The 12,636-nt window shown below is 38.7% G+C and overlaps 1 protein-coding gene across 1 annotated transcript in view; it reads left to right on the forward strand.

Moving 5' to 3' along the window:
* Positions 1–10,624: 10,624 nt before the first annotated feature.
* Positions 10,625–12,636, forward strand: part of tasora (transcription activation suppressor a) — a 50,525-nt gene continuing 48,513 nt past the window's right edge. Inside the window, exon 1 of the mRNA XM_056240019.1 lies at positions 10,625–11,007. Within this exon, the coding sequence (XP_056095994.1) occupies positions 10,794–11,007 (214 nt within the window). The 5' untranslated portion in view covers positions 10,625–10,793. The remainder of the gene's footprint in view (positions 11,008–12,636) is intronic.

Genomic DNA, 12,636 nt, shown 5'->3' on the forward strand with positions numbered 1-12,636 from the left:
AATACAGTCACACACACACATGTTCAGATGTTCATTCAGTGATCACCAATAAAAAATGACCAGTCGAATGTTTTCGCAACAAAGGGCGATGGTAGTGTTTGTGCGCGGTGCTCTGGGGAAGGATTGTATATCACACACATTCATCTCGTATGTCTCAGCACTGTACGATTACAGCATTGCGCATCGATGTCAGAGCCACAAACAGCGGTTCTCCTGCCATCCACTTCAGAGGAAGGATGAATGTTATTACTTGTGTTGAAGAATCGACTCCAGTTTGGGGGAAAACCCTGTTTGATTCAGAGAGTAGCTCAGCTCTGAATTGTATGGCAGCGGAGAACGCTTTACTCAGTCATTTCCTGAACCTGTGATTGACATTGTGGCAGAAATATCGATTTTATACATGCATTCTGTGTTCTGTTGGACTGCAATGTAGCATAAACTGCAACTGAACGTCTCTTGTGCCATGTAGCTCAGCAACATCTCTATCAGTGTTTGTGTGCGCCGCCGAAACCTGTGCTGTAAGAACACGAGCTTCGCCAAAACGTGTTTGGTGCTTTGAGTGAGTTCAGGTTTACTCACCAGGCCTTGTGTTGAGTTCCAGATGTGCAACATTCAGTTTATAAAAACTATCCAAAAAAGTATTTTATTCTGTTTCTTTTACATTCATTTTCCCTCAAGTATTGTATTGAAATGTATGATGTAAGATGTTTATTTATAGGTTGTTTTTCAGCTGATTTACTGTTGTTGTCGGATTAAAAGGAAGCGATTGGATGGAGCTCGTGTGGAAGAGTGGGGCGGTCTGTCATCAGACAAAAAAAAGTCATTAGTCATATTAGTCATTGTCAATATTGTCAACAAAATCAAATAAACATTTTAGAAATCCTTATTTCTCACTCTTAGATATTGGCTGTGATCATTTTAAATTAGTGTCGTTGTTTGAGAATTGTACATGTTATTTGTGAAGCTCTGAAGCGCTTTAGGAAATATTTTGACGTGAATGTGTGATGTCTGAGCTTTGAGTGTTTACCATCTTTACACAAAGGGAAATAATGAGTCCCTCTCGCGCAGTGTGTCACGCGTTCATAATGAGGACCGCAGGGAACCAACTGACGTGACAATCGAGATACAACCTCCTAAAGTATTCACAATCCATTCAAATCAGTTATTTGCACAATACATATCGTTTCAAAGCAGCTGTACAGACAATGTCCATATCAGAAATGTACAGGTCTAAGATTATACGAATCATGCTTACATCATCTATTCATTTTAGCTTCACGTTTTCTTTTTTCCATTTTCTTACAGCCCCCCATTTGACTGCATATGGAATAATCAAATGTTTGTGGTCTTTAAGATTATTGAATGTTTTTAATGTTGAATGTTCAGCATCATTCCTGCAGTAAATCACGTGATGCTCATTTTGTTCTAATTATTATCAATGTTAAAAATAGTTGTGCTGCTTCATGTTTCTGTGGAAAAAAATGGATTCTTTGATGAATGGAAAGTTAAAAGGAACAGCATTTATTTGATATATATATATTTATATAAATATACCGTGCAAACATCTTCACTGTCACTTTTGATCAATTTAAGTGCATCCTTGCCGAATAAATGTATTTTATTTCTTTAAAAGAAAAATCAGACCGAGCCCAAACTGTTGAACAGTAGTGTGTTAAACAAATCTCAGTGCAGAGGTAATGGTGAAAACCTTTAATCATTTTTATTTATTTTGAACAACTTTTCATTTATAAACGGTCAGTGTAAAGGTGTAATTGCATGTGTTGTTGTTGAGGACGGACTGAAGCTCCGGCCGGATCAGCGAGCGCACGGCTTCTGTTGATGATGCAAGAGCAGTCTGACATCTGTCTCATATCCCTGAAGATCACACTCCTCTCCGGTGTGTTTCAGTCTGCCTCCCCCTGACACTTACACACCCTTCCTCACATGCTCAAGTGTGTGTGTACGGATAATTACACACACACTCATGAGGCTGGAGAACAATAACACAACAGATGAAAGGCAGTTTAGCAGTTCTGCCTCTCTTGTTTAAATAGTACACTGAAATGTTTAAGAATACAATCCTTGTGAGAGATTTTTATGCACAGATGCATAATTCAGTTTACTTTGTAAGCTTAAGGTTTTTTTCTTAGTCTACATTCATTTTAAAGGTAAAACCATTGATGGAAGTTCATGTTTAAAGGGATAGTTCACCCAAAAAGGAAAAATTCCCCATGATTTACTCACCCTCAAGTCATCCTAGGTGTACATGACTTTCTTCTTTCAGACGAATACAATCAGAGTTATATTGAAAAATCCAGCAAAATTCCAAGCTTTATAAGGGCAGTGGTTTGCAAACATCAGATTGAAGCTCATAAAAGTGCATCTATCCATGAGAAAAGTGCGTCTATCTATGAGAAAATAAAAGTGCATCTATCCATGATAAAAGTGCATCTATCCATGATAAAAGTGCATCTATCCATCATAAAAGTGCATCTATCCATCATAAAAGTGCACCTATCCATGATAAAAGTGCATCTATCCATCATAAAAGTGCATCTATCCATGATAAAAGTGCATCTATCCATGATAAAAGTGCATCTATCCATGATAAAAGTGCATCTATCCATGATACAAGTGCATCTATCCATCATAAAAGTGCATCTATCCATGATAAAAGTGCATCTATCCATCATAAAAGTGCATCTATCCATCATAAAAGTGCATCTATCCATCATAAAAGTGCGTCTATCCATGATAAAAGTGCATCTGTCCATGATAAAAGTGCATCTGTCCATGATAAAAGTGCATCTGTCCATGATAAAAGTGCATCTATCCATCATAAAAGTGCATTTATCCATGATAAAAGTGCATCTATCCATCATAAAAGTGCATCTGTCCATCATAAAACAGCATCTATCCATCATAAAAGTGCATCTATCCATCATAAAACAGCATCTATCCATGATAAAAGTGCATCTATCATGATAAAAGTGCATCTATCCATGATAAAAGTGCGTCTATCCATGATAAAAGTGCATCTATCCATGATAAAAGTGCATCTATCATGATAAAAGTGCATCTATCCAGTCCATGATAAAAGTGCAGCTATCCATGATAAAAGTGCATCTGTCCATCATAAAAGTGCATCTATCCATCATAAAAGTGCATCTATCCATCATAAAAGTGCGTCTATCCATGATAAAAGTGCATCTGTCCATGATAAAAGTGCATCTGTCCATGATAAAAGTGCATCTGTCCATGATAAAAGTGCATCTATCCATCGTAAAAGTGCATCTATCCATGATAAAAGTGCATCTATCCATGATAAAAGTGCATCTATCCATCATAAAAGTGCATCTATCCATGATAAAAGTGCATCTATCATGATAAAAGTGCATCTATCCATGATAAAAGTGCGTCTATCCATGATAAAAGTGCATCTATCCATGATAAAAGTGCATCTATCATGATAAAAGTGCATCTATCCATGATAAAAGTGCGTCTATCCATGATAAAAGTGCATCTATCCATGATAAAAGTGCATCTATCCATGATAAAAGTGCGTCTATCCATCATAAAAGTGCATCTATCCATGATAAAAGTGCATCTATCCATCATAAAAGTGCATCTATCCATCATAAAAGTGCATCTATCCATCATAAAAGTGCATCTATCCATGATAAAAGTGCATTTATCCATCATAAAAGTGCATCTATCCATGATAAAAGTGCATCTATCCATCATAAAAGTGCATCTATCCATCATAAAAGTGCATCTGTCCATGATAAAAGTGCATCTGTCCATCATAAAAGTGCATCTATCCATCATAAAAGTGCATCTATCCATGATAAAAGTGCATCTATCCATGATTAAAGTGCATCTATCCATGATTAAAGTGCATCTATCCATAATAAAAGTGCATCTATCCATGATAAAAGTGTATCTATCCATGATAAAAGTGCATCTATCCATCATAAAAGGGCATCTATCCATCATAAAAGTGCATCTATCCATGATAAAAGTGCATCTATCCATGATAAAAGTGCATCTATCCATCATAAAACTGCGTCTATCCATGATAAAAGTGCATCTATCCATGATAAAAGTGCATCTATCCATCATAAAAGTGCATCTATCATGATAAGTGCATCTATCCATCATAAAAGTGCATCTATCCATCATAAAAGTGCATCTATCCATGATAAAAGTGCATCTATCCATGATAAAAGTGCATCTATCTATCATAAAAGTGCATCTATCCATCATAAAAGTGCATCTATCCATGATAAAAGTGCATCTATCCATGATAAAAGTGCATCTATCTATCATAAAAGTGCATCTATCCATGATAAAAGTGCATCTATCCATCATAAAAGTGCATCTATCCATGATAAAAGTGCATCTATCCATGATAAAAGTGCATCTATCTATCATAAAAGTGCATCTATCCATGATAAAAGTGCATCTATCCATGATAAAAGTGCATCTATCCATCATAAAAGTGCATCTATCCATCATAAAAGTGCATCTATCCATGATAAAAGTGCATCTATCCATGATAAAAGTGCATCTATCCATGATAAAAGTGCATCTATCCATGATAAAAGTGCATCTATCCATGATAAAAGTGCATCTATCCATCATAAAAGTGTATCTATCCATGATAAAAGGGCATCTATCCATGATAAAAGTGCATCTATCCATGATAAAAGTGTATCTATCCATCATAAAAGTGCATCTGTCCATCATAAAACTGCGTCTATCCATGATAAAAGTGCATCTATCCATGATAAAAGTGCATCTATCATCATAAAAGTGCATCTATCATCATAAAAGTGCATCTATCCATCATAAAACTGCGTCTATCCATGATAAAAGTGCATCTATCCATGATAAAAGTGCATCTATCCATCATAAAAGTGCATCTATCATGATAAGTGCATCTATCCATCATAAAAGTGCATCTATCCATCATAAAAGTGCATCTATCCATGATAAAAGTGCATCTATCCATCATAAAAGTGCATCTATCCATCATAAAAGTGCATCTATCCATGATAAAAGTGCATCTATCCATGATAAAAGTGCATCTATCCATGATAAAAGTGCATCTATCCATGATAAAAGTGCATCTATCCATCATAAAAGTGCATCTATCCATCATAAAAGTGCATCTATCCATGATAAAAGTGCATCTATCCATGATAAAAGTGCATCTATCCATGATAAAAGTGCATCTATCCATGATAAAAGTGCATCTATCCATGATAAAAGTGCATCTATCCATCATAAAAGTGCATCTATCCATGATAAAAGGGCATCTATCCATGATAAAAGGGCATCTATCCATGATAAAAGTGCATCTATCCATGATAAAAGTGTATCTATCCATCATAAAAGTGCATCTGTCCATCATAAAAGTGCATCTATACATGATAAAAGTGCATCTATCCATCATAAAAGTGCATCTATCCATCATAAAAGTGCATCTATCCATCATAAAAGTGCATCTATCCATCATAAAAGTGCATCTATCTATAGCCGCTTTCCGACCGGAGGGACTTTTGCAGTTCCTAGAACCTAACGTTCCTATAACCCTTTTTTTCGCGTGTTCCGACCGGACTAAGTTAGGGATTTTTTAGTTCCTCAGACCGTAGTTCCTATAACTCTTTCAGTACCTAGTCTAGAGCGAGGACTTTTTTAGTTCCCTTTCCCTAGGTCTACGTTGATTGGTTCAACTTATAAGTCACACCCACTGTCAACACATTTTCTTCACTGTCTGTTGCAATTCGCCTATGTAGGCTATGCTAACTCATAACTTAAGACAAACATAACGCATTCAACCAGCTAATTGCTAATGCTTGCTAAACTTACCCGTCGTTTTGTTTGCCTCCTGCGCTCTGCTCTTCTATCTTCTTCCATCATATTACTTAAGATCATATTACGCTGGTGCCTTCGTCTTCTGTGTTTCTCTGTACAGAACTCAAGATCTTTAAACGCCGCCGTTCGTACTCCGTTATTAAGGTCCCGGCAAGGCAGAACAGGAACATTCCGATAGCCTCCTCCACGCTGGTTTGTTGTTGTTGTATGTGGCGCCGCCGCCGCCGCCGTGCTTGCGTCACTCCCTTACCCCTCCTACCAGTTCCTATGGCCACTTGGCCAGTGCGAACGCAAAAAGCAAAACCGAGTTTGGGGGAGAGTAGTTCTTAGAACTGTTTAGAAGTGGACAGTTCCTATAACTAAGTTCCTGTAACTACTTGGTCGGAAAGCGGCTCATGATAAAAGTGCATCTATCCATCATAAAAGTGCATCTATCCATGATAAAAGTGCGTCTATCCATCATAAAAGTGCATCTATCCATCATAAAAGTGCATCTATCCATGATAAAAGTGCATCTATCCATGATAAAAGTGCATCTATCCATCATAAAAGTGCATCTATCCATGATAAAAGTGCGTCTATCCATCATAAAAGTGCATCTATCCATGATAAAAGTGCATCTATCCATGATAAAAGTGCATCTATCCATCATAAAAGTGCATCTATCCATCATAAAAGTGCATCTGTCCATGATAAAAGTGCATCTATCCATCATAAAAGTGCATCTATCCATCATAAAAGTGCGTCTATTCATGATAAAAGTGCATCTATCCATCATAAAAGTGCATCTATCCATGATAAAAGTGCATCTGTCCATGATAAAAGTGCATCTATCCATCATAAAAGTGCATCTATCCATCATAAAAGTGCGTCTATTCATGATAAAAGTGCATCTATCCATCATAAAAGTGCATCTATCCATGATAAAAGTGCATCTGTCCATGATAAAAGTGCATCTATCCATCATAAAAGTGCATCTATCCATGATAAAAGTGCATCTATCCATGATAAAAGTGCATCTATTCATGATAAAAGTGCATCTGTCCATCATAAAAGTGCATCTATCCATCATAAAAGTGCATCTATCCATCATAAAAGTGCATCTATCCATCATAAAAGTGCATCTATCCATGATAAAAGTGCATCTATCCATCATAAAAGTGCATCTATCCATGATAAAAGTGCATCTATCCATCAAAAACATCCATATTTAACACGTTACAAACTATAAATTCAAGCTTCCGGCCAAACGGCCGCACGCAGTCTCTACTTTCACCTAAAGGGCAACTTACGCAACTCATGACATCAGAAGTAGCGTTGTGCATCATGGCCTAGCAGAAATGTCAGCAGTGCGTCACATTACTCGAGTAAGTTGCGCTTTAGGCTTGAGTCAAATCCGTATATTTGGGCGGGGCTGTCCTCAACCTGTCAATCACATGAGATCCACAAATTGCAAACCACAACCATTCAATCAATTCATCATGGACAAAATCACAGTAGCACCTCCCATTGCAGGACACGAGATCCAGGGGGCGGAGTTGGATCCAGATCTAAGGGGTTGAGATGGGTAGGTTTAGATGTGGGATTAGGGATCAGGGGGCGGAGATGTGTAGGATTAGGGGTGGGGTTAGGGATCAGGGGGCGGAGATGTGTAGGATTAGGGGTGGGGTTAGGGATCAGGGGGCGGAGATGGGTAGGATTAGGGGTGCGGTTAGGGATCAGGGGGCGGAGATGGGTAGGATTAGGGGTGGGGTTAGGGATCAGGGGTGGAGATGGGTAGGATTAGGGGTGCGGTTAGGGATCAGGGGGCGGAGATGGGTAGGATTAGGGGTGCGGTTAGGGATCAGGGGGCGGAGATGGGTAGGATTAGGGGTGCGGTTAGGGATCAGGGGGCGGAGATGGGTAGGATTAGGGGTGGGGTTAGGGAACAGGGGGCGGAGATGGGTAGGATTAGGGGTGGGGTTAGGGATCAGGGGGTGGAGATGGGTAGGATTAGGGGTGGGGTTAGGGATCAGGGGGCAGAGATGGGTAGGATTAGGGCTGGGGTTAGGGATCAGGGGTGGAGATGGGTAGGATTAGGGGTGCGGTTAGGGATCAGGGGGCGGAGATGGGTAGGATTAGGGGTGGGGTTAGGGATCAGGGGGCGGAGATGGGTAGGATTAGGGGTGCGGTTAGGGATCAGGGGGCGGAGATGGGTAGGATTAGGGGTGCGGTTAGGGATCAGGGGGCGGAGATGGGTAGGATTAGGGGTGGGGTTAGGGATCAGGGGTGGAGATGGGTAGGATTAGGGGGGCGGTTAGGGATCAGGGGGCGGAGATGGGTAGGATTAGGGGTGCGGTTAGGGATCAGGGGGCGGAGATGGGTAGGATTAGGGGTGCGGTTAGGGATCAGGGGGCGGAGATGGGTAGGATTAGGGGTGCGGTTAGGGATCAGGGGGCGGAGATGGGTAGGATTAGGGGTGCGGTTAGGGATCAGGGGGCGGAGATGGGTAGGATTAGGTATATGTAAGGTGGATTTCGTGTTCTGCAGTAAGGACCATCTCCAAAATCAAGCTCCGCCCTACATATTTTCTTGTTCAAGAAGCCATTTCACTCAGATTAACATCAAACAATTGAGAAGAAAAGAGTATGGCAAGTTTCATTTTATGACGAGTTTAAATTCTGGGAAAGTGTTAGGGTCAGGCCAACTGTGACACTGCCGTATTGTGTTCTGCAAGCACTACACAAACTTTTCAGATAATGGTTTATGTACTATTCATATATATATATATATATATATATATATATATATATATATATATATATATATATATATTCTAAATTAATATAATAATATTTTGAATTTATACTGTGTATATGTGCTGTTTGAACATGATATATCGATAACATTTCTATTTGTTGATAAACTGAGGGACTTTCTGTAGTTCAGCACTGGACCTGCAGGAGGCGCTCAGAGGGTTTTGATGGAGCCTCAATCTTTTGTTTATATTTGATTTAATTATTCTAGTTGCCCTTTACTATCATAGATATTCATCTATGGTTACTATAATATTCATTTTAAGCCAAAATGGGGGTCAACCTTGAACAAATTGCAACAGAAGCAAACTCAACTGATTAATCCTCAATATGTCCTGAGTAAGGGGAAAAAGCCCCGAAGAATCCCATTAGGGGAAAGTTTAGAAAAAGACCCAAATATACTCTATTCATACGCCTATTCATTCTGTTTCTCACGTTAATAGGGTAACATTTTGACCTTTAGATATCACCATGAAAATTACTGAGTTGATTACTTACATCAAGACAAACAAAAAATGTATGACAAGTTTTTTGAAATGGGCAAACGGTGTATAATCTAATTACGTATGTGCTAATTTGCATAAATAACACAACATTTCTTTTTTTGTAATGTTTTTATTCATTTTAATTTTTTTTTTACAATAACAACTGTGGTACTGGTATCTCATCACAGCTCATACAGACAAATATTATCTTACAATCTTTGGACATGTTACAAAAATAGAAATAGGCCTAATAGTTATAATACAACAGGGCATATCTGAGTAAATAAAAGACAGAGACATTTTATAACACAACATATCTAAACATTGGGTATATCCAGGTGAAAATGTCTTGTAGAATCTTGTTGACATCTTACAGTAAAAGACTATAGAGGCAAACAAATGTCCCCATAAGGGGCAGAGATTCAGTCATTCATTCAAGGCCCACTCAACTGTTACTCAGGTAAGAAAGATTTCCTTTTGTTTCTCCTACATGGATTAATTTGATTGTTTGATCCAGACACTTTTTATTTTACCCATGCATTCTCCTTACCCGTGTCTCCTGTTCTTCCCTCAGACTCATCCGGCCCCAGCCCCGAACCCCATCTCTGCAATATGAATAAAGGCTACTTCTTCCTGCATCTGTATTAATGCTCATGGGTAGCCTAAATGCGTTCCCTTCAGACCTTAACATTAAGTATTTTACTGTAAGATGTCATTGTCAACTAGATTCAACAAGACATTTTTTCACCTGGCTATACCCAATGTTTAGATCTGTTGTGGTATTTATGCAAATTAGCACATACGTAATTATATTATGCACCGTTTCCCCAAGTTAACAAACAATTTCAAAAAACTTGTAATACATTTTTTGTGTCTTGATGTAAGTAATCAGCTCAGTAATTTTCATGGAGATATCTAAAGGTTAAAATGTTTACCCTTTTCACGTGAGAAACAGAATGAATAGGCGTATGAATAGAGTAGCCTATATTTGGGCCTTTTTCTAAACTTTTCTCTAATGGGATTCTTCGGGGCTTTTCCCCCTTACTCAGGACATATTGAGGATACAAAATAAGTTGAGTTTGCTTCTGTTGCAATTTGTTCAACCTTTTTTCATAAAATGACTGGACTATACATGAAGTCAAATGAAATGATTTTATACAATTTAAAATTGATGTTAAAATATATTTAGAAACTATATCAAAAGTAAAAACTACACAGCTGTTTAATGAGTAAAAGCTTTTTTGTAAAATGCCTTTCTTTCTTTCTTTCTTTCTTTCTTTCTTTCTTTCTTTCTTTCTTTCTTTCTTTCTTTCTTTCTTTCTTTCTTTCTTTCTTTCTTTCTTTCTTTCTCTTCCTTTCTTCTCTCGCTTTCGTTTACCCATAACATGCACTCCTGTATGCTATGCTAATGTATGTTTTGTTCTTATTTAAATGAAGATGGAGCCCGCTGGGCGGCGCTGCTGCGATCCGGTCACACTCACACACACATTGCGGCTATGAGTGGGCATGTACATGCGTGTGTGTTTATGTGTGTTGTGAGGCACATTCAGCAGACAGAAACACCGCACTGCCTCCAGCTTTCAGCGCTGCGAGGAGAACACACTCATGTCTGGAGCTCGTGAATAAAGCAGCCATGGAGCATCGAGGAGGCAAAACCAGCGACAAAGAGAAGCACGATCCTGCTGCGCCTTCATGGAGCCAAAATGGCGGCCCGGAGGAAGAGTGTGGATGCCCGGACGGTCCCGATGAAGAGAAGCGGCTCAAGAGAGTCTCACGGGCCGCGAAACCAGCCGAAGAGCAGCCGCGACTGAACTTCCACATCCCCCGGAAGAGCAGAGAAAAGAGAGGTGCGCTGGCCCGCTTTCTTTCTCTTTCCCCGTTACTGGGACTGAAGACACCCAGTCTGTGTGTTAGTTGTAGTGAGCTCTCTACATAGACATCTGCACTGTGCAGCACAGGCGCGTTAGTGTGCAGAGCAGTAATTCATGACAGGATACATGGAGATCCTGTCCATCAGCCCATAATATAAGATATACTGTAACATAACATATCTCTCTCTGTGTGTGTGTGTGTGTGTGCGTGTGTGTGTGTATACACACACCCTCCCTCAGGTAACAGGTTGCTCTGCCACACCCGTATGTCACTGGGGAACAGTGGGGAACACTACATATCTTTCTGTTTTATGAATATTTTACTTTAGAAGTTAATAGGATGGAGGAATTTATTTAAACTTACCAGTCATTCTGTTTTCATTCATATTCTGTTTTGACCCTACAAAGATTTATGTGCAATCATTTTAAAACTTGAATATTCTGTTCACACATTCTAAACTTTCATTCATGCATTTAAAGATTTTCAAACAGTTTTATTCAAGCAAAGATTCTTTGCAAACATTTTAATCGTAGTGATTTCAAGTAGTCTAATTATTTTTTACATTTAAGTCCTTTTGAGTAAACTATTCTATATAGTTATTTATTATGTTATATAACTGTTATACTGTATATCACACTTTAGGGTATAGGCCTATTACCAATAAACATATATTTAAACAAAAATCAACCCACTACAGACACACTGAAGCTCGAGTCGCCATTGGCTAGTACATTTTTTATTTTACTCACCAGATTTTTTTACATGGAATGCCAGAACAATGCACATAAACAATTGACATAAATATATAAAATATAAACTTCATGCACTATTAAAGTCGAGTAAACAGTCTGTAATAAACTAAGAACAAATAAACACAATAGAGCAAAGATGCAAATGAAATAAACAGTGCTTTTCGGGTTTTACGGGTAAATCTAACAGTACAGATGAGGTACAGGAATTGAATAGAGTAGCCTAATCAAATGTAAAATAACACGGCATTGTCTTCACTGTATAAATTAAATATAGCTGAATACTCATTAAAGTTACAAAAGTTATTCAGCCGAGAGCATTGTGTTTGTTGCAGCGAGTCAGTTGTTTGAACAGTAAACACAGAAGCAGGAATATTAGGCTGCTGTCCCTTTAAGAGCGATGCACAGGTCCAATATACTGATACTGTTTATGATAACTGATACACACTTTTCTTTCTCCACTGTTTACGTTCACTTAAGACATAACGGACTATGTTTACTAGGATACTAGCCAAGATGGACCATTTGATATAATTTTGTGTGAAATTGTGGGTTCAAGCGCAATAAGACGTGAAAGACGGCTGAACTCAGTATTCACTTGCTTGGCTTCGGATGTGCAGTTCACGCACACACAACTTCTCACACAGCGCGAGCGAGTTCTCTTTCGCGTCTTGCGCTTGAATGTTTAAATTGGCAAGGCTCAAAAACGTGCAAAGACTGAGCATGTGCAAAGAAGTGGCGTAACATATGACTCGCAGAACTGCAGTTGTTAACTGCTGACATGCCATGAGTCGTTATTCTAAAATTCTCCTACCAAGCTCATGTGTGATCCAAACAAACACACATTATCATGCA

Source organism: Rhinichthys klamathensis, unplaced genomic scaffold (assembly GCF_029890125.1).
Source record: "Rhinichthys klamathensis goyatoka isolate OS25496 unplaced genomic scaffold, OSU_Roscu_1.1 h1tg000578l_1, whole genome shotgun sequence".
Lineage (NCBI taxonomy): Eukaryota > Metazoa > Chordata > Actinopteri > Cypriniformes > Leuciscidae > Rhinichthys > Rhinichthys klamathensis.